The sequence below is a fragment of the Rhopalosiphum maidis genome, chromosome 3, assembly GCF_003676215.2.
Source record: "Rhopalosiphum maidis isolate BTI-1 chromosome 3, ASM367621v3, whole genome shotgun sequence".
In the NCBI taxonomy this organism is placed as follows: domain Eukaryota; kingdom Metazoa; phylum Arthropoda; class Insecta; order Hemiptera; family Aphididae; genus Rhopalosiphum; species Rhopalosiphum maidis.
The window spans coordinates 40415521-40441024 of record NC_040879.1 but is presented as its reverse complement, the minus strand read 5'-3'; the positions used below and the strand labels follow the sequence as shown (position 1 = coordinate 40441024).

Below are 25504 nucleotides of genomic sequence, written 5' to 3'. Positions count from 1 at the left end.
ATATATTATATTAGAAACTTGAATAATAATAATAATAAATAATATTTGTTATAAATGTATAATAAATATGTGCTGTGTGTACAAAAATTGTAAATTGTTTGTAAGATACGTCACTTGTTTTTATATTTTTTAACAAGTGTACCAAAAATGTTGTTTGATATGTTATCTCAGTTAGTGACTCTATTTATCAAACGATCATTTAACTTTTTCAATTTGTGTTCAGAATGTAAAAATCTCAAAGAACTAAATTATTAAAATATTTACAAGACTTGGAATATAATATTTATTTAAATTAATCTAAAACAATTCTGAACATATTACTAACAAAAAATATTTGTGATTATATAGAAATACAATTTACAACTTTCATTGCAAAAATTTGCAACTCTCCTTCCAAATAATTTAAAACTCATTTTACGCCTATGATGGATATTGTATATAATAGTATTATGTTATCGCCTATCTGCAATGATTTTAATTAAAAACTATCAAAAATTACTAGGCAATAATAAAATGTACTGTTTTATGGATAAAAATTCTGAATTGTTATTATCTCCCAGTTATTTTCGATATAATGTCTAATATTTACGTGAGAATGATAGACTTTTTGTAAATCGTGATACTAAGGTGCCGTGTCACCGACCGCCGTGATACTAATAAGATTTCTAATATTAACTAAGCGTTATGATGTTCGTTAGACAATGTAATTAGATGGTTATAGGAATAATAATCTTACTTAATTTATATAATTATAAATTAGTTAATTATTATTCAAAACTATCTCCACATAAGTAGCAAACTACTATGACATTTTGAGTTAAATGTTTAATTATTAGCTCAACTGGCTTTAAATTTAATGTTACAATGACACTTTTAAACTCCCCGTGGTCAGTGGCGTGGTGAACGACGTTTGTCTAATGCAATTGCATAGCCCTAGACATTTATGTTGAGCTTCAAAATTAAAATTTGTATGGATAAATGATAGTTAATTAACATAGAAAGTTTTGTATTAAATTGTTGATAGTCTATGTCCTTTAATGAAAATTATAAATTACCATACAGTTTTAGATTATATAAAAATTTGTAAGGGACATAAAATATAATGGGTGGGTCATAGTTTACTTTGTTTAGGGCTCGAATTATACTTGCCACACCACGGACCGTGATCCGGCGATACTACTAAACCAAACCTATAGCCTATACCGTTACTTTTGCAAAGAGTTATGTATTTATATAGTTTAATATTTTTATCTAACCAAATTAATAATACATGTAAATATAGACACAGGATAATACAGTTGAGTCCTTATTTTATAAAATCGATAATTGTATTGAAATTTGAATTGTTCATAAGACTTACTATACAAAATACAACATTATCTACAATAGTTAAAACGATATATTTACATAACTTCTAGGCAATGTTTATAATTACCTATTGCAATTTCTATTAAACTTTATAGTTTATGGTAATGTTCTAAACAACAATTATAATCATTGCAAGTTATTAATTCGAAGCATTTTAAACATTCCCTGTACACTGGTTCCCCCCAAACTGGGGGGCGTGTACACGTTGCTGAGGAGGCGAAAGCATTTATTACGAAACTGTCCAAAGAAAAGTTTTGTCAGCATTATCATTAATTATTAATTTCATTATGTATTTTTTTATTAATATTATTAATATTTTATACTAATTTATTACTATAATATTTCATCTTAATTGATTGTTACATTTTATTATTTACTATTATTTATATTTTATAATTATCTTCATCAATAAAAAAGTAATCATTCCGAATTTTGTATAGTTTATTTTTAAAGTACACAAAAAAATGGTGATCGATTTTTTCAATTTATAGGAGGAGGCGCGAGATTATTGAAAATCTACAAAGGGGACGTAAAATAGAAGAGGTCGGGAACCACTGTTCTAGTAAAATGAAAATTTTGGATATTTTTCGCATTATCATTACTGTCAGTAACAGTAACATAATAAATAAGTAAATTATTCATATTATACATCTAATATGGGTTGTAGTGTAAACATTATGGGAACTTCTGCTATAAAGTGTATATGAAATATTATACGAATTGCAAAACTATGTTAACATAAAATACACATAATACACGATTTTTACACATATTACCATTTTAGTCTTTAAAGATATCAAAATTTTCTTTTTTTTAATTCAAGTTTTATAAATTAGTAAATTTAAATTGAATGTTTAATAATTTTATATTATTTAAATTTAATGTTTATAATTATATTTATGTAATTTTAATCTTGTATAAATTCTACGTTAACAGTAAACACATTATATCGTCACACATACGTGGTAGGTATAGGTACATACATAGATACAGGCCCTGATTTACTCAAGTGCTAATGGAACACTTGCACTTGACCCCCAATTTATTGGGGCCCCCGGGCTTCGTAAGTTGTAGAAAATTGTTTTTTTAAATTAATTCCACAAACATTTTTTTTTTAAATGTAATAAACTGTCAATGTTTAGAGTTCAGTATATTTTTATCATTAAATTGTCAGTTGAATTTTGATTATTTTTGTCATTCCACATCCCAATGTTAATCAGTTACCATCACAAGATATTAAAATAATAATAATCAAAAATTGTTTGAACATCGGAGATATTTGATACCTAATGATTAATTTAAACATTTTTATGATAAAAGGTTATAAAAATAGAAATGGTAGAAATTGGTCATTTTTTATTTCATTTTAATTAAATTAAATAAATTGTTAAATTAATAATTTTTTTTCAATTTGTATTAATTTACGGAAAAATGAAAATTAATTATTTTAATTTAAATTTATATAATAAAATCCTTTAGTATTTTTAATATTTTAATATAGTATAATTTTGTTATGTTATTTAATTAATATTATCTTTTCATTGTTCTTAAGAAGACGTTATACCTGCATGTGTTGTCTCTGTCTTACTTATGTAGATCATAGTAAATTTTTAGTTAGTTTAGGAACTTACGAATTTGGACCAGGGTTTAATGGGCTTCCATCACCGTAAATTATCTTACTCAACTTCAGCTCTATTTCTCCCATTATGTCGATGGGTACAGGTTTTTCGTTATCGGTAGCCGCTTCTTCGGTAGCAGTATCGTGTTTGACAGTAGGCATTGACAACATTACAGAATACACATTTTTACTTAAAAGTTCATCGATCAATTCTAGCGGAAAACTTTCCAAAAACTCTTTTTCCGTAAAAAACAACTAAAATGGAAGAATGTAATGTAATTATTTATATATAATTGCCAAATTTTTAATCGATCTATCTAGATTACCCAGTCATGTACAAAAATTAGAACTTTCATTCTGTAAATTGTAAATTCATACAACATGTTAATAGTACACTTTATACTATTTATAGCGTAGGTACCTATCACTTAATTCGAAAATTTAAATAAGCTAATAGTATAATATGCTAATAACAAATTTTTTTAAATAACTGTATTTTTAACTTTTTAATAATTTATTTATTTAATCATTAATAATATTACAACAATTTTTTTAAAACCTTTTAGTTTTGTAATTAACAATAATGTATAAAGTAGTTAGTTATCATAATCCAATAACAAGTTAGATGTTGGTTGTTTTATACTATAAAAATAACTTAAGGACTTTAACTGCTAAATATCAACTTAAGATTATTAAAAACCGTGGGATGTTTCAGGTTTCCAATTCAAATTGTTCGAGCACGAGAGTGACACATTAAGTACTGATAAAAAAAATAATAGATTTACCTACCATGTGGTACTCACCTAAGCAGGGGCGGATCTAGCCCAAGATAACGGGGGGGGGGCGATTTTTAAAGTGCAAACATGATATCTATGATATCTTACGAAATACGTACGAATAATGAACCATGAAGTAATTATGCGCCTAAGCTGTTTTTTAATATTAAATTACGGCATTTTTCGAAATTTATAATATAATCAATAAATATACTAATAATTATTACATAATTCAACATTTACATATATATATATATATCAAGCAAATATCAATGTAAATTATCTACACGAGTCATTGAGTACAACACATTCGGATATATTATGTAGAAATATTTAGAAGAATATTCTTAGCATTTTTATTATTATTTGATTGAAATATTTAACGTATTGAGGAATATTTTCGACTATTATTTTATCAGATTTTTTTCTCCTAATTATTCCTAGGATATTTACTTTTTTGATCAAACTTAATGATTTTTCAACTTTATCGATTATTTTTACAGACTACTGTCCCGACTAATCAAATTCAAAATATATTAATAATTACCTCGTACAAACTATCTTCTGTCAATTTCACTTCTTTTGCTTCAATAACGATAAGTTCCTCATACTTACTAGCACACGAATTGGCCACTTCACAAACCCTTTTTTTTATCATCACAGGTTCAGGGGGTTCATCGTGTTCTTCAGCGTCATCTTCCAATGGTTTTTCTACCATAATGTATTGAACTGTGTGAGGGAAAAACATGACGCACGTTTGCATTTGGATTTTATACGAAAATTCATTCAAAGATCGTTCTCTCACTTTCATCATTCTTTTATCTGAAACCATGAAGTACGAATTTATAAGTTCTGTAAAATTGCTAAGCCCATTTGTATAATTTCACGATGTAAGGAAAAATGTATGATATTAAACCTACGACTAACGAATTAAACTATATTAGTATTAAACTAATAGTATAAATATATTAATAATTATTCAGTGTAGTTATTATATAATACTTGAATCTATACTATAAACAAATTATGCATGGATTAACATTATTTAATTCATTATGATGATTATATAGACAAGCTGAGTAGGTTTGCAATATTATTATTAACTTACACTACTACTGGATATTATGGCAAGTAAAGGCATTTTGAAAAACATTAATTATGCTTAAAAACTAACAAAAAGTTATGTATCTATTACCAAAAGTCAAAACATACAAACCTCTAAGTTTTTTTTCTTTCCTTGTTTTCTGTTTTCGGTAGTTTTCAATTTCAATTAATTTTTTTTGTTCCTCATCAGTTACTCTACTCATTGGTATCTTAATTTATAACAATTTAATATTTGGATATTTTTCAACGCTTATGATGGTATCTATGCACAAAAATATGAATTCCATATTGAATACTCACAAACTCTTTTTGAATTTCTCCATTCTTGTATTTAGTATACTGTTCCAACTCTTCCAATATTAATCGTATTAATCTGGGAGCATCAATACCGATAAAAACATTAACCAATTTCCCGTCCTTTTTTACAATTAATGAAAAATTAATATTTACAGTTAACGTTAGTATATTGATAATGAAATATATTTTATTCATTATTAATAATCAATATAGATACTTACAAAAAAAAACATCCAATGGGGTTCACTTTTCTGTCGAAACCTTTTTAACACATTTATGTCATCAGATTTTGCCTAAAATTGTATATTCACAATTAAACGAAGTCTTTATTTACTATGAGTTACTTATTTATAATAAGTATATAATAAAAAAGGTGGGCTAGTATACCGTTCTGCTATACCTAAGTCTAAATGTCGATTGGGTCACTGTTAATAGATGTATTAAATTTGAACTTAATGATACAATATCACTGTATAAGAAAAACGATTATTAGAGAAAACCGTCTGTCAACATATATCACTAAGTATATTTCATGATATTATTATTAAAGTAATTTATTTTATTATTAGTAATACGGTAGGTTGATTTAATTTTTTTCCGAAAACTGTATATAATTATATTATTAGTATTTAATTATTATAATATATATTTATGTCATATTATATTACTGATATTAACTTTTTAGTCAATACTAACAACTAACTAATCGTAAAACAGTGTGAATAGGTTCATGATATAAATTGATGTTATACTACTATAAAGCTATCTACAAATTAATCTACATAGTTTTAAAATTGTATTGTGTATAGTACAATTCATGAAATACGTAAAAGTGTCATACCCCCGCGAATAATGTTTTTAAATTATAACAAAAAATAAAAACCATTATTATTAATTTATATATAGGTTAAACATAAAATTTCGATAAAATTTGAATTTAAAATATCTATAAAAAAAAAATTGTGCTTACATAATTATACATCAATAATAATTGAAAAAATAATCGAAAAAATTTAAAGCTTTTAAGTATAGCTCTAAATAATCAAAATATCTTGAAAATTTACCATACAATGATAATATTATTTATTATATATTTATATAATTTTCAAACCTTAGATATAAAAAGAAAAATGTTATGAATTTCTAACTACAAAATAATTTACAAATTTTTGAGATTTTACGAATTTCATTAAAAATCAAACTTAAATTTTTATAAAAAAATTTGGTTAATATGTATTTTTAATTATTTTTAATAGACATTTTATGAGAAATTATGTATATTCAAGAATTTTAACCCAGATAAAAAAAAATAAGATAAATAAATTAAAATGTCTATATTTCTATAAATGGCTCAAAAAAGGTTAAAATACTCAGAATATTACACCATATGTGGGAGATTCTGGCATAAACATAATTTGTTGAAAATTATAAATGTCTATATGGTTGTTTGCTTTTGAGTTATGCCAAAAAGACAAAATTGATTTTATTAAATACCAAGTTCAAACCAGATCTAATTTGTTACCAGAAATTTGCCTCAAAGTTGAAGATTCGATATATATAATATTGTAATATATTTTATATTTAATTTACTAATTGTATTTATCGTAAGTAAATCTTAGATTTTAATGAAAAATGTACTTTAACAAATATTTTCAATCGAGTATACATTTAATATGCACACTTACATATATTTAGAAATAAAAATGATAGAAACAATACTACCAATAAACAATGGTTTAATATGTACTTTACCTTCGATTGGTATTAACCAACATAACATTTTTATAAGATACTATGTATTTATAGAATCAAAATTCAAAATGCTTAACTTATTAGGTAATCTATAGAAATTATCGTTTTATTCAATTTAAATTATGTTTTGACTTTTGATATAAGTATATTTCAATTGTTCGTAGAGTTATTACAAAATTGAACAAGATTATAGGTATGCAATATTTACTATGGCATAATTTAGATTTTCGTTTCCTGATTCCAATTTGATTTTTCTTAAATATGAAATCATTGCTACACAAGGGCCGCACCATTCTGCATAGACGTCAATAACTAAAATAACATATAATTAATGATGTAATCACTAATTAAACATAAACTATTTTATTATTTTTATACTAATATAATTTTTTTTTTACCTAACATTCCCGGTTTTCCCATAACTCTTGCCCAATCATCATTATTATTGATTTCTTCTTGAAGAACTGCTAACGCACCTCTTTTAGCCATTCGTTCGGATGTCTTACTTTGATTATTCTGTGTATTACATTTTAGTATTTCAAAATATATTAGGTTAAAAGTTTAAACTAAAAACTATTTTAATCCAGTGTATAATTTTTCAATTAAAACATTAATAATAACATTTTGCTTTGATTATTTTTTAGTTTTTATACACTAATATACATTTTTAATTTACCTCATGACCTTACATTTACCTATGTAAGATATCTATTAAGGTTTTCATGTGTATGAATTTACCTACTTTACATACTTACCAAAGCTTATTTGCATTTTTTAGTTGGCTTTTCATTATTACGAGTATTTTTGTATTTAAAATTAACATTTAAATGTTTCACTGATATTTATATACATTTTAAATTAAAAAATATGCAATAAATATGCAATTAAATTAACATTTAGTCATTTTATTCTTTAAACATGATTAAATTCGTTCTAGTCATATAATACGTCTATTTACTATTGTATTTAAATAACAATAATAATTTCATCACTTCATATTAGTATCTATATTCTATTACATTTAATTATATGAGGAATGGATCCTTACAGATATTACTTCTTGTAGGTAGAGATATTAAATTTAGGAAATTTAATTTTTGAAAAATCCTAGAAATTTCTGAATTTTAAATATAACCAAAATTGTATTCATTGGTAATTTTTATTATAATTCTGTAATATTTTTTATTAAATTTGGAAATATATTTCATTAGTTTGATTTTCTTAATCATAAATAATATAAACCTAATATCAATAAACAATATTTGTTTTGATATTTTAATTTTTTTAAATAAACTATATTTTTAATTTATTAATTAATTAATAAAATATATACAAACAATGAACACAAAGAATTATTAAAAGATTATATTAAAATAATTTAATTTTTTTCTAGAAATTTCCTTTATCTTAAAATATATAATCACTACCTATAAGACGTAGGTACTACATGGTAGCGTATTATAATTTATAATATTTTATGGTACATGTTTACATACTATTATAAGATTAAACTTTATGGTTAATTAAAATGATTTAATTCATTGTTTTGTTAAATTATTTATGAACGCAATAAATTAAATTTAAATTTATTTGGATATAAATGTAAATTATTTTAATTTAGTTTTTAAAATATTATATAGTTGTTTATAAAAAATCAATACTGTAATAAATATATTTAATGTAAATTTTTTAAAATTAGACAGTTTAAAAAATATACTAAAATGTAAAAAATTCCTATCAGATATATTTGTATATTATTATTATTATTATTATTTTGTCTCGTAATAAATATTGTTGTTGATAGTTGATACCAAGTATTGAGTATTGACATACCTAAGATATTATAATTTAAATAATATAATAGTATGTATAACATTTTCATCACTTTACATACTGTTTTTTGAAGCATTTTCAATAGTATAATATTTTACTTCGGTTTTAAACAAATAATTGAATTCTTAACCACTATTACACTTATTTGGTACTATAGTACTGAGCAGTAAATACAACGATCGTTAAACACGTGCTGTGTGTCTATTTATACAAGGACGTTCAAAATCACCTACTGTTTGCTAACCTCGCTTTGTGACATACCAAAAGTTTATATTGGTACTAATGGAAATTTCAGAGAATAGATATTTAATGATTAAAATGATATGGTATAAATTAAAAGTGTGCGTAGGAAAATCTGGAAAGTTATAAAATGCAAATGACGCGTGTAGCGGAAATTAACAGCGCTTTAATGAACATAACGATTTTTTAAAGCCGATAAAATACAAACTCATCAAATTATACTGGTCTTTTCCTGCGGGAAGAATAATACCCTCCAATTTTGGCATAAGTATTTGTTTATTATAATTATATATTATACGCCTTATAGCTAATAATTGATATTTTTCAAAGTAGTGGGCACGAGGCACATATAACCAAATATTAGAGTCTATAGACACAGTATAGCTCTGCACGTTTCACAAAATGGCTATTAATCGAAATACGGTATCGTTGAGGATTAACCAGATTAATTGGGCTGGATTTTTCGTACTACCGTATGGGGGTAGGATATGGAAACTGTCATACTAATAAATTCATAATTATTTAAATATTTTTATTAATTATTCATATTAAATAGCTGTACAATGCAGATGAATTCGGAACAAAAAAGTTGTACTTAAAATAATTTCATTTTTGTTTTGCACAATTGAGCGATACACTAAAATATATATGCTAAAAAACCATTCGCAAGATATAGCTACATCAAATAATCGAAATACTGTAGTAGTACTACGTAAATAAACCAAAGTATTGTATGAGAGGTGTGACGAGTTATAATTTCCAGTTTTAGGGTAGTTACTAGTTAATTATTCTTGATTGAGCTTATCGAGTGATGCTAGGAAGAGACAAGTAAATAAGTTATTACTCATACAATACTTTGGTTTATTTACGTAATACTACTACAGTATTTCGATTATTTGATGTAACTATACCGTATGTATATGTATAGAACATACTAAATGTGTAACGTTTAAGCCAATTTTACTTAATTTTAAGATAAATAATAGTAATTTCATTTGGAAATAATTAGAGAAGTGGACAAATGGATGAATGATGTTTCTAATTTGGCAGATTGGCGCTAAACCAGCACGCGTTAGGTACCGCATCGCGGTATGTGTAGATTACATACTTTCAAAATCAACCTTTCAGCGTATACTGCGATATGCATAAACGGCAATGAATTAAAATTTATTAATTATATAGATAGTAATGCGAAAATGATGCAATTTTTGACTGATAAATAGCGAACACGTATACACACATGCGTGCATCACTAATTAGTCAGCAAATATAAAGAATTGCACGAGCACACGCTAATCATAGAAATATTCATTACTATAGCTATGATTTCTTTGCATTAGCATATTTTTTTCTTTAGTCTAAAAATGTATTTGAAAAAAAATTTGTAAAATCATATTTATCTAATGGAGATCTACAATTATTTCTTTATTTTCATGTATAAACAATTTATGTTATGCTATAGTATGGTCGGTCAAATAGATAATATATTATCTTAGGTTTGTGGATTATGGTTATTACTAATTAATTGTTAGTACGACGCATGTTTACCGAGTAGATATACAATTTTATATTTTGTGCGTAACATTTATATATTGATGAATATCTGAGGTTAAAAGTGAAAGAGGTAAATTATGACAATTTTTTGAAGAAATTCCTAGTAAAATTTTCAAAATAATTGTAAAATACAATATTTACTGTATATTTTTGTATTTTTTATTATTCATAAATGCTAGCCTTAGATCAAAGAAACTAAGATAATACTTATTTATATTCTATAACAAATATTTTATAGTAAATAGAAAATAATAATAATTCATAAACACACTACCTAGATATTTTTTTTTATTATTATTGTTATAATGATCAGCTATTCAGCTGTATTAACATGCAAACTATTTTTAAAACGCACTACATACGATCTTTAACTTGCGTGGTATTAATATCAATTGTTCAATGAGAAATTTAAAAATGTATGATAGTAAATTATGGTAATTAGCTTTAGCATTTCGGATAAGATGTTGAGAACCACTGTTTTGACGTTATCGCGCCGCCCAGGCGCTAGTCGGTATACTGATGCCATGTTATCTGACGACGACTATAATAAATTACTATTTGGCTATGTTAAATTTAATGCAATAAAAATTATTATATTTATGTTTCTAAAAATTTTTCGGCTAGTCTGTCCTTGACAATATATTTGGTGTACGTCCATTTTCCTGGATAGCTTTTCCTGCGTATTTTTTACTCGTTAGCCGAATGACCTAACTAGAACCCTCAAACCTCAGTCCAATGTATTTGAGTACCCTATTGGCTATTTACGTCTATGGAATTATTGAAGTACCTACTCGTCGAGATAGTTATTTGTTTACTATTGTTACGATAATTAGTAGCGAAAACTTCCATAATTTTATCTCAGAACGTGATAGTCGCGTATTCAATATAATTATCCTATACAAAGTGATGTCTGCGTGAACAACGTTTTTTTACTATACTATTACTATGTAATACCTCGCACCGTTGTCGACGATAGATTAAAATTCGTAATTTTCACATTATTTCTTTACACATGGTAGAGGGTATAATATTAGTATTAGCTATTAGTATTGAAAAGATATAGCCTACGCCCTACACAACCTATAGTCTACACGTCACCGAAAACAATACTGAGTGGTTATATAATTATATTGTACCTAAATGTTTAGTAGTTACTATGTATAAACGATGATTAATACTTACTATAAATTATTGAAATAATAACAGGAACTTATAACATTAAAAGTGATGCGAACACAGACCACTAGTTTCTATGCTTTTACTTAGATTTTCACGATAATGAAATAAAAAAATAACGTGTCGACAGTTTAATATTACTCGAGACGTCTCCTCTGTCTTATATATTGTTTCCATGGATACGAAGGCGACGATATTTGCCGCATGTTTAAATGTATTAACAACACCTATATGTATAATACAAAAACACTAATACGGAGTGGCATATAATGACCAATCACTAAACATATAATATTATAATTAATCAATAATAAGTTTAAACATGATTTACTATAGACTTTCAACCATGATTTGTTTATTAAATTTTAGAAAACCATTAAATGAATAATTTTTTTAAGTAACTTGGCCCTATACACATTACACCCATTATACACACATGGTATTATGATGCCAAATTAATTTAAAATTGGTGAAGAAAGACCTAAAATATATGTACTTAACCTAACTCCCATGAATGGAAATGGAAAACAATAAGTGCTTAGGAGCTTTTTAAGTTCACCAAATATTAATGTATTATGCTTTAAGTAATATTTTTTGTTATAACTGTTAATTAGCTATTATCTAAGTGTTAATATAGTAAACATTATACAGCTAAACAACTATTTATACCTTGTGGCTTGTGATATAATAAAATTAATGTGACGTAAAAACATGACAGAATATCAATAGATAATTCAAAAACGCTACAATTCCTCTGTCTACTCTGAATATTAAAAATATCAAAAAGTATAAATAGAAAATTTATTTAAAAGAATAGAGAAGAATTATCTTATTCTAATTGTTTTGTGATATTTTTAATACCATGACTACAAGTCAACAAATTAAAAATATAATAAGTATATTTATTATATTGATATACGTATAATTATAAATACGTGTCTATTTAATTAATTAGATTAAACGCATCTATTACAATGTTATTATATAATTTAATAAGTAGAAATAAATTAATATACCTATTTAATACAAAATTATATTAATTTTTGTAGTAGATCAAAGCTTAGTGAGCGTGGTCTCTACATCTTACGACTTACATGTATGTTAAACATTTTAGCTTCACTAGTTCACTACTCGTTTGCACAATGCATACCATATTGGTGAAGTGTGCAGTGTGTTTAAAACTAAAAAAAAACATTTTAGCCACTAAGGTTAAAGTTGACATTATGCGAGTTACACCACAACCAAATTACACTTAAACCGAGTTCCGCTTAGACTTAGTTATACTGTAAGTGCCCTGCAACCTGATTTGATTTACACCGATGGTAACTAGCGACTGATAATTAGACACTCAATTACAGTTCTTAACTTATAATTACTCTACGTTATTTAACCGAAAAAATAAATCAGATTTGATAATACGCCATAACCAGTGCTCAAAATAGACCGGGACAAACTTACAAAGACGGTATTCAATAATGCCATAACACATTTTTACCATACATATAGAAGAAATGTATGTATCATACTTATTTTGTTGATAATTTAAAGAGAATCCTATTTATTCATTTGTACAGATTAATTGTTTTTTTGTTTTTATATTTTGTACTCATAAAAAATTAAACATTATTAAATACCTATTTATATCAAAATAATAAAAACGCCATGGTACAGATATAGTTCTCTTCTATTTAATGTGAAAATTTAGAAAGTCTACTTTAAATAATAATATACTTGTGATTTTGACAATTTTTTCCCACGCGAAACGAATTTTCTATATAATTTTCTTGTTGCTCATCAACTATTATTGTTACTAACATGGAGCCACTTTTAAAATATTTAGAATTAGTATTCATAATATATATATATATATATATATATGTACATAAGATTAAAAGTTTTAATTCTTCTCAAATACGTATACAAATTTCATGTATTAAACTCCTTAAATAGCGAGTGTTGGCATTTTCATAACGGTAAGAATATTATCTGTTCTTTTTGATATATTTTATGATGTTTTAAATATTAAGCGAATTATTATAATTTCTAATTGTTTATATTGTACATAATCATATCATAAGTCACAACTCCTTTAAAAATTAAAATATCGTAAAAGAACCAACAAGAGAACACAAATAATAATTTTACCTTTAAATCTTATGACAGGTTAAATATTAATAATTTCACACTAGCAGTCTTAATTGCAAAATGTAATATGTCAAATAAATTATTTGAAAATTTAAAATTTTATGTGGACACGAAAACACAGTAGCATAAACACATTAAATTATAATGTAATCAATTGTAAATACTACAACCAATTATCTTTTAACTAATTAATTATAACTAATGGCCTATGCAGAACGGTTACTTACTTTTCCCTTTTTTTCATTTAACCGTTTTCGATATACCTACATAATAGATCTATGTTTCCCTAATAATGATATAACTGCATTATTTTTAATTTATTTTTATTGCTTTATAATTTCCAAATAAATAATTACAATTTTTATAGGTATTTAAATTTATTCATAAATCAAAAAATTCTTAATCTTATCAATTTAAAACGAAAAAATTTAATAATTAGATAGTAAGAAAAAAGTGATTTACAATAATATCTTATTCCTTTAGTTAATATTATGTCAATTGTCCTTGATAACAATTTTTTGAAGGCGAAAGAAAATAAAACTTTTATATTTTTCTAATTTATAATAATTTTTAGGAAGACATATTAATAGTTGAAAAATATGCACGGTAATACATAATTTCTGAATTGGAAATGCCATAGCGGCGGCATCTTTATAATATATAATATGTTACATATGATTACTTGAACAATTGTGTAGAACTACCAGCTTCCACGGGGATTTTTTCGGTCAATAGGTTATGACCAAGAAGAGTGAATTGATTCTTCATTATTGTATAATAGTTATAACTTTATAAGTTATAGCTTACAACATAAGTAACGTTTACGTAAAGATAAAATTGGCATAAACATTTTTTGATTTTCTTAAATACGTGAGTAATTTATACGTTATGAATTCATGTATTCTACACGAGTTTACTATGCTTACCATATTAGTTCATTAAGTGTGTGCTGTGTATTATTATTATTATTTATTTATTTCCTATTATAATAATATATAATATTGACCGTGGAAAACACTTCCTCACGTCATCACAACTACTTCTAACTCTTCCACCACTGTCACGGCCGATGTCAGATAAAGTGCAGTGCGGGGTACCTACCTATGTATTACAAAACGGGGTCGGAAATCCATTCGTCACGGAAACGGTTTGCCTTATTAGGTATCATCCACCATCGACATCGATCTTACTTATGGCAACTACGAATATAGGTACACGTGTTACATTGTCATACATATAGTACACAATATATATATATTGTGTATACGGGAGGGGCAGCTATGACGCTTTCCCGTCTTCTTATACGACAGTGTCGTATTAGGCTATCGAAAATCATGGCCCACTCTGTATGCCCACGAGTCACGCATAATGCATTAAACTCAATAGATAGGTACTATAATATGTACAATGCAGTTTCATAATGTGTATGCGTCTATGTTCACAAGTGTAAAATATAGCCGACGTAATATTATTATTATATATCACACGGGACGATGATATTATAACTTACATTTGCCTAAATCGCCTACAGAGCGATTTGTTAATTGTTTATATAGGCAACAAAACAAATTTGCAATGTAAATTGTTGTATTTTGGTATAATTTAAAGTAGATAATATGCATAGATAATAAACTATAACTACAATTTTATAAAAAAAAAACTTTATTTTTTATCGCAGTGCCTTAAGTAGGTTTTTAAATTATTGTTAATGACAAACTATAGTTTAATAGCATAATCAGAAGCAGAATACATTTATAATCTTATTCATCCAATATTCTATAAATTAAAATTATAGAAAGAAACATAAGAAAAGTAGTCTACTTTTGAAATTAAAAAATATGGATGTCATTAAAAATCAATTGAAAATAAAATAATTTGTTATTATATATAATATATTTTATCATATAGGATATAATATGTAGGTTATATATAAACTATAAAAATTAATCACTTGTAAGAATTATGAGGATTGCTATCACTGAACTATTTCACTCTTCTAATTAATTTACTTTATCTTATTATATATTTGTTCTATTTTCTGTTTCTTATTAATTATCACATATATTTCTATGTTAATATTTCATGTACCTAAATGTTTCTTAGGCTTCCAGTCCGTAATTTCAATAAATAAATAAAAATCGACATGTAAAATAAGACAAGTGTAACCTATGGATCACTCGGTACACTCGGTATATCACTCGTATTTATGTATAGGTACAACGCGTAGTTGTCAGACTTATTTTCCTATTAGTGTCGGTAGGCAATAGCCGTAGCCACGCGTTCGGATCGTCGTTTTTCTAAACGCGTAAAAAAAATGCTTATAAATAATAAAAAGAAGAAGAAGTGTTATAATAATATTATAAAGATATAATGGTACCTAACCTAGTGCTAGTAGTGCTAGTATTAGTATAGTAACAGATCTTACTACACGCGCACGATAGTGATACGGTTATAACTTATGAATATTATATTTTTATTCTCTCGCAGAGGGTTGGCGACGACGAATACAACGGAAAAGTGTCAGGTGATGCCATCGCAGTAATATTATATTATCATTATATTTTATTAATGTTTTAGCCGTCGTCGTGCGGAATCCATACAACAGCGCAAGCACGGGCTGCCACCGTGTGTGTGATTCGCTTTTTTATCGTCGTTATTACCATTGTTATTATTTAAATTCGTTTTCCTAACTGAAGACACCGCCGGGTGAATATTAAAATCGTTTTCTACCGCGAACGTAATGGTCTTTCCCCAAGTAGTCGCATCGTCCCCACGTCACTATTGCAGAGATAAGCTGGGTAAGTAGGTATAAACAAACTATAATATTATTAATTAGATTTAAATGATGTGTTACTGCGACATAAGACAGTAATACATTAATAAATAGATACTTTGGTAGATATCATGATTGTCATTTCAGGATCTAATGTGAGTGGAAAAAAAATAAATAACCAATAATAATCAACTATGATCAGAGCCACTCACAAAATAGAAACTATTAGATTTAAAAATGACCGAGGAGACGGGGAAGTCGTTCTGTTGTATAATGGTGTCGAATGTTAAAATAGTTTACTGAAATAGAAGTGTTAAGTTTTAATTTAGAACAATAATACGGTTTTTGATGGATAGTTTATTTTTTTCTACCAACTCAAAACGAAGCTTTATCAGCTATAACTGTGATTAATATTTTGTAGAATAAATGTAACATCATTTTATTTTACTTTTTTGGGCTAATTTACTGTTTTATGCTTTTTATAATTTTTAAACTTTAATCAATGTATCAGATATATATACGTATCTATATACTAATTAAATAAAAAATATATACTTATAGTATTTTTGATTTTCAATCTCTGAAGAAAATTGAAATCAAGTATAAACAAAACAATGGTATGTACCATGTATAGTATATTTTAGATTAAAAACCATTTATTGGTATATAGACGTCGGTTTTTTTATAACATTGTTTAAATACTATTCCTAATTATTTAAGGAGCTTTGATTAAAGATTAACTATTAATAATTACAATTCAAAATAATATTAGTAATCTTTATTGTTAATTAAAAAATATGTTAATACGTAAAAAAAAGAATAATGTATTCAATTTTTGAAAAAAGCGACCTCTGTGTTATTTATAAAAATTAAATTTTTATTAACATTTTTTATAATTCTTAAAACTACGCTACTAAATCGTATGCTAACTAATATCTACGTGGTTTTCATTTAATTTTGATAAAAAAATTTTTTAAACATATTTAAAAAATGTAATAAAGAAGATTATCATATATAAATATTTGAAAAAAAATTGAAACATACTATTAATCACTGTAAAAAAACACATTTAAATACATTGATTTTCCGTGAAAATACTATAAGGGTGATGATATTGTAATCTTTGAATACGAGTAGTTTTAAAAATTATTGAATTGTGTTTAATTACGAAGTTAATGTAATTATTACTATGTTCTAACTAATAATTGTGTATAAATGATGAGATAATAATATTATATTTTCCAATATTATACACTCGCGCGTATACCTTAATTTTCAATGATTTTTGCTGCCTACACGTTGACTTGATGAATTGTATAAATTAGAAAAATTATTCTCTTGTGAATGTTCTAATCTGGATTAGATATCAATATAATTTACAAAAATTGCAATTCAACACACAAAACACGTTACATGAATACGGTCATTCAACCGTAGCTATGTTTATAACAAAGCGTGACGTGTGTTCTCAAACATTTACTTATATAGATTATAATATTATTTAACGTTTATACCATGATACCTTATGGGATTATGTGAAGCCATACCATAACACTACTCATTGGAGCAGTAAAAAGCTGAAAAGGTGTTATAAATATTGGATATAAAGATATAAATATATCCATAAAGATTTATCGATGGTTTCTCTTTCTTTTTTATTCAATAATAATTTAAAATAAAGCATTTAAAATCCTATGAAAATATATACCTAATATTACCTATAAATCTAAAAACAAATAAATATGTTTACAATAAAATCAGCCATATTTAGACTAGTGAGCTACAGAACTCTATCCAAAATTGACTTTAAAATAAATATAATATACAATGATATACCATTACTGTTATAACATGCAAATGATCCAGTGGATCAATCTATTTTAATGGGGGTATAAAAAATAGAATAGTATGTCATGAATAAATAGGTTTATAGAGTTTGAAATTCATTGAAATGATAAATCATTCATCATTGCAATTCGTGATTAATTATAGTAGTATTTACAATATTTAACACGTTTAACCTGACATGCTGCCTTTTTAATATTTATTATTCCAACTCCCAGCCCGGTTAACATTTTATAAGCGTTCCTTTGGTTGTGATTTTAAATGAATGAGTACCGACTATACGGACTATATTGTACAGTTTCTGCGTTCAGTTATTTTTAAAATATGTTACGACTTTAAAAGTATTGAAAGGTGTATTTTAATTACTTAAGTATTTGCATTATTAAATTTGAGAGTATTATTGTTAAAGAAACAAATCAACACACAGAAAAACACTGATGGCGTTATATCCCAAATTAAAAAGAAAAAAAAGTCTTAAAAAAGTTTAAAAAAAACGTAGGAATTCAACCTGCTATATAGGAGTATAGGTGTGAGTTTACCCGATTACCCGATCATTAGATTTGAGTCATTATAATGATTTTGTTAAACTTGAATTTTATGATTAAAAATATTATAATAATATTATATAAAATATTACAATGAAGTATAAATCTGAGAAACCTGGAATTATTTATGACGATATTTTAAATTTGAGGTATTTATATTATTATTAATAATTTATTCATCTACCAACTTAAAATGAATCAAAATATTTTGAAACAATTTCTTCGTGTATGGTATAAATAATAGCACATAGATTATACGTAAGTACATTATATGGTAAAAAGTTTCAATTCTCTACAAATTTAATTTTTGGTTTTAATATGACAAAAAAATTGAATTTGAAATGTCTATAATTGCATAGGTATTTATGTGAGATGTTTTTGTTTTAAGAAGAAAAACTTATGAGAAATTTTGTATTTCATTTTCAAACCTTATAGACATTAAAATTATATACATTTTTAAAAATAAAATAATTTGCAAATGGCCGTAATGGTTTCTACGATTTTTATGAAAAAAATCTCGGCTTTCTACAAACATAATAGTTACAGTTGTGTTATTTACAAATATACAAATATAATTAATTAAAACAATAAAATTGCATTAAAATTACGAATTATGTCAACACTTATTACTCATATGTTTATAAAAAAAAATTGTGCCTATATTGTGTATTTTCTTTTTTTTTAAAATTGCTATAAGAATGATGTGTATATAGTATATAATATTTACTATATTATATAAAATGTTAAACGTTTATTGATCAAGCTTAAACATTTTTATCAACACTTAAAAAAAAACTAAAATATTTAATATTTTCAAATTCCTTTAAATGGCTTAAAACTAATCAAATATTATTCATATTTGTCAAAATATGAATTTTGTAGGTACGTTTACAAACATTTTATGAAATAGATTTTGATATTTTATAATTACTACTAAAATAACTTGAGAAACTAAGTATTATTTTTATAATTTTGTTTACAAAAAAAAATAAATAATTAAATACTAAAAGTTCATATATTTTAAAATAAAATTTAAAGGAAAAATAATTGGAACATTATTGTAAATCGATAATCTAACGATGGATTAATTATTATATTAATTTTATTATACTACGTTATCTTGATTTTCATGTTTTTGAATATGAACTTAATTGAATGATGTGATAAAAACATTAAGACAAATTAATAATAATTTTTTTATTTATTATTAAAATATTAAGAGTTTATTTATTAAGAGTTTATTAAGTACTTCAGGAGTTACAGAATATTTAGTTTCACGAGATATACCATTGGAATATTTTTTTGAATTGTGAAAAAAAAAATTATTTAGATAACTTTATTTAATATTTTTATCTAGAAAAATTTCGTCAAAATCACAAAATGATGCAAATATTTTTTATAGTTGGAAATTTATAAGATTTTTCTTTTTATATCTAATAGATTTGAAAATTGAATACATGATGATTTCTTTGGTTTTTATTAAAATTAATGCTAATTGTAAAAAAAGGTACCGTATTTAAAATCAATATAAAAAAAACACATAATGAAATAAAATTATTAATATTATAATTATCTCAGATTGGCAGATTAGCTATTCGTTTATATATTGATATATCATTAAAATATTGAATTAAAATTTAACACATCCATAATCACAGTGATTCACTCCGCTCTTGATGTCGACACCTATACAGTAGAACAGAACGGTATCCGCTTGTCCATCTTCTTTTAATTATAATCTTGTTTTAAAAGTTGATTTGTTTATCTGCGCGCTTAATATATTTTAAATTCACAATAATAGTACTATTGATTTGCAGTGTTATTTTTCTGAGATATTATTTTACTAAAGAAACACATTTTAAATTTGTATACTTTGATGATAATTGAATATTTTTGAATATTTTCAAAAAAATACCAGAAGCATATTAGTAGATTTTTTTTAAATAAACATTAAATTATTTCCAATTTTTTCGCACATAAAAATCTATCAGAGCCTAATTTTATGTCTCAAGTAAATAAACTTTACAAAGAATTAACTGTATTAACCAATTAGCCGACTGCCGAAAAAAAAATTTCAAATATAAAATATTGTTTAAGTCCAGAGTAACTACTATAAATAATAATAATATTAAAAACGAATCGTGAAACACCGATACACATCGTATTGCAGACTTTAACACCAACACATAGCGCTCTCTAGACGATTAATATATTAACTATATATTATAATAAGCACATTGTTTTAAACAAAATATGTTTAAAAAATAAAATTAATAAGCGATAAAATATTAATAATTATTTTTTTTAATAATAATAACAAGGTATCAAATTTATTAATTATTAATATGTAGTTTAATATGATAAATACAATTCGTCCACGACAATCAATTTTACGTATTATACTATTTATACTTGTAAAATCTTACAGATATACTGTTAATGTTGATTACTAATTTAGTGTTTTTTTTAAAGTAAAAATATATTGTTACACTCTCTCGTCATGCACAGTTAGATATATTATATTAAAATTATTATAATTATATAAGCCGTTATAATATAATTATATTGGAAAGCACACATTAGTTATTTATGTTTATTGTTTAATGTTTAATCAAATGCGGATTTATATGTATTTAATACAAAAAAAATGGCTAAGTGGGTTTCAATCTGCTTTACAGTAAAACATCACTGTGATAGATGCGTTAAATTTTAAATCGTAAATTTCCAATTGTAACTTGTAAGTATATACAAAGCATGATTCAGAGCAGAGATAATGCGGACTATAATTTTAATAAGTATTTATTTTACCGTTGGTAATACAGTACCTAGGTTAAATTAATTTTGATTGAAAATATATTTATAAAAATATAACAACAAATTAATAATTAAAATAATTAAAAATATTATTATATATTTATTTTTTAACATCAATATAACTATTATTGTAATATAAATTAAATTCATTTATAAAAAGCATTCAAATAATTATTATACATTCATAATACTCGTATATGTAAATAGTGTAATGATTAGAGTTGACATTTGTTTGCATTTACATATTGTTATTGGTTGGTCAAAAAAATACTTAGTTTATACCAACATCTGTTTCATAATCTAACGATTCTGTTAACAAAATATTTAAGTTTGCATATTTGTATTTCCAGAGCATATTTTTGGTTTAGCATTTTCTAATTTTTTAGAAGTTATTTATGATTTTGTACAATTTCTAAGACATTTTCTATTTAATGAATCGAGAATCTCAAAATCGTTGTTCAAGATTTACGAGTATAAATATCAGGATTCAGTAGGTCAGCTGATATTTCGTATACTAGGTAATATACTCGTGTTTTAGACAAAAATGTAACTGTTTTACTCATATTTCATACAAATTGTTCAATGCAAAATATCATTGAGTAAAAATTAAAATGTCGTTGATTATCATTCAAATGTGTTTATTTTTTATAATTATTTATTAAATACATCAAATACTTTTATTTGGGTTTTAGATAAAGAGAAATTCATATACACCGAAATATTATACCCTTGTTTATCAATAATAAAGTCATTTGTATTTTGTAGTATAATATTATATAAATCATTTCTTAATTTAAAATACAATATTAAAATCTATTTTTTTTTTTTTTTTTTTAATCATATTTTAAAAGAACACCCATTTTGGTAATTTTTAGATACAACTACATACATATTTAATAGGTTTTTACGAAATAGAATTGTCGGCCTAGTTGTGATTCATCATTAATGCATATTCACTAACCACATAGATATGAAATGCATTTGCACATATTGCTAGTATAGTATAGTACAGTATAATATGTAATCCATTCATTTCCGCCAACTTGTTACACATCATATACCCTTTTAAATGTTTCCGCCGAAAATTCTCAGCGATTTTTGTGAACCACTAAATATGTTCATGTAGGTTGATTATTATTTTATTAAAGCTGTAATATGTAAATTATTATTTATAAAAATATGTTTATTTAAATACAACTTATTTGCATTTTATGTACATTTTTTAAATAATAGTCACGAATGAAGTTTCTAAAATTCGCTTTTAAATATTAAAATAATGTGTAATAAACTAATAAACAATTATTTTTTGATTTTTACGACAATAGAACATATATTTTTTTTGTATATATGTATATTAATTCCAGAATAAGAGTAAGTTACTTTAATAAAATAAACATAACATAATTACTTAATGAGAATGTTATAAGAAAACTTTATTAGTTTTTCAGTCTAAGCGTAAAAAAAAATTCTTCCGGAAAGCCGAATTAATTTTTTATGAGCATTTGTTCAAATGATATATATTCGCAAAATAATTATTTCTCCTCGAACAATTTTTGATATTTTATTGTATTTCAAAAACAATAATTATACCAATAGATACAGGGAATTTTTATCAAATGTTTATATTATTGTTTTTTTTTTATACGATAAAATTTTCAAAATTGTTTAACTCTTATTTTTAATTATTATAATAAGTATGAGAAATTTAAGTTTTTTTGTTATAAATGTCGATCAAAAATTATTTGCTTGGTCCAATTTGATGAAAATTAAATACAATATATCACAACAGTTATTCTTAGATATTACATTATAACGTATAAAAATATTAAAGATACATTGGCACAATTTTTTTAAAATTAATTTTGATGAAATTTGTCAGTTATAAAAAATTGAAAATTATTTTGTAGTTAACAATTCATGGAACCTTTGTTTTTGTATCTAAGTATTTAAAATGTAATATAAGATTCTTCATAAGTGGTTCATATTAAAACTATAAAATCCAAAAAATGTACAATGACTACAATGATAATTATTTTTTGTAGACATTTCTACGTTCAATTTAAACGAAATTAATTATTTAAACAATATATAAATATATGTTAATTATTTTGTTATAATTTGAAAACATTATTAGTGAAAACTTAATTTTTTTTATGTATTTTATATTATCATGAATTTTGCTAGGTAATATTTCCGGAAAAATTATATCATCTTATTATAACACTAAAAATAAATCAATAACTTTAAGCTATATCAAATAAAAATATCATCTGGAGATATAGGCGGTTTCCACTCAGAATCGTTTTTTGTATACAATAATATATCATTGATTTCAAGTCTAACATATCTATAATATAGTGTCCCACTCAACGCTCAATGTATAGCAAAGCGGTATCCACTTAATAATAATAAATGTATTTCAATTTCATTTCACAAATATACATTGATAATAAAAATAAATTATGCCTGTATATTTTGAATTTTTTACAAAACAGTTATGAAAACAACTCATGTGGGATCTTGTACTAAATTTAACCGAGCAAGAAATATTTTTAACGATATTTATACAAATAAAAAAATAAAAAAATTTTCAAATATCAAATATCTATAAATAATTCCAAAAGAGTTGTATATATAATAATAATATTATAAATATATATATATATACATAATGATCATATAACACATTTGATAAAAATTTAAAGTACCTTCGGTTATTCCTTTTCGAGTTAAAAAAAATTAAATTAATTTTGTTGAAAACTGAAATTTTGTTATTAATTATTGTTTTTCTACATTTTTTTATTTTGTTTTTCCATTTTAATTATTATGAAAAATACTGGGCAATGGACATTTTTAATTTTACCGTAAATAATATTCAAACTAGATTTAATTTTCAGCAGAGACCACCCTCAAAATTAAAACAAAAATTATTTTTTGTCTATTTTCTTGTATACATTCACAAAAAATACAAAGGACTGTAGAATCAATACATAGGTACATCATCACTCCGCTCAAAATCTAAAATTAATGTAATGATTAAATGAATATAACAAATATATGAAAAAAATGAAGCAACAAAAAAAATTTACAGAAGATCGTGTAGATATTAACGTGTAATTAATTGTTGACAAAATCGAATGATAAATCAATTGGTTTTTAAAGATTAAAAATTTAATTTTGAATATTTACAATTAATTTCATGTAGATAATGGGAGATATATGACACTGTAAACGGAAAATTACTGGATTCTATAAATCACGCGACGTGTATAAAATGTATCCGTAGGAACGATTTGGAAATCGTTAATATGTCAGATCTCTGATTCTATTCGATTCCGTTACGTTGAATTCTATTGAAGACCAAGCTATCCATACTAGTACGGTAGTACACTACTACACTAGTTCTAATTTATAAATATACCTAAAAATAAATTGTTTTCGTTCGTTTACGCATGTGACAACCCAATAGCATATCATATCGAACAAAATAATTAGGCCAAATAGGAATAATAAACGAAATTGTACCGAACTAGCCTTAAAATGGTACGAATTTTATCGAAGAATATGTTTGTAAACCGTTAAAAGCCCGTTCAAACCGTTCAAAGCGTAATAATATAGTCGTCTAATAAAACTCTATACGCGGTAGACCCACCTCAATCCTTTC

The 25504-nt window shown here is 24.6% G+C and overlaps 1 protein-coding gene across 1 annotated transcript in view; it reads right to left on the bottom strand.

Annotated features, from left to right (window-relative positions):
- Positions 1 to 25504, bottom strand: part of LOC113557268 — a 32447-nt gene that overhangs the window by 5224 nt on the left and 1719 nt on the right. Inside the window, exons 3-9 of the mRNA XM_026962695.1 lie at positions 7314 to 7431; positions 7124 to 7227; positions 5385 to 5456; positions 5167 to 5283; positions 4979 to 5075; positions 4310 to 4584; positions 3000 to 3241 (exon numbers count right to left, since the gene is read on the bottom strand). Coding sequence (XP_026818496.1) covers positions 3000 to 3241; positions 4310 to 4584; positions 4979 to 5075; positions 5167 to 5283; positions 5385 to 5456; positions 7124 to 7227; positions 7314 to 7431 — 1025 coding nt within the window. The remainder of the gene's footprint in view (positions 1 to 2999; positions 3242 to 4309; positions 4585 to 4978; positions 5076 to 5166; positions 5284 to 5384; positions 5457 to 7123; positions 7228 to 7313; positions 7432 to 25504) is intronic.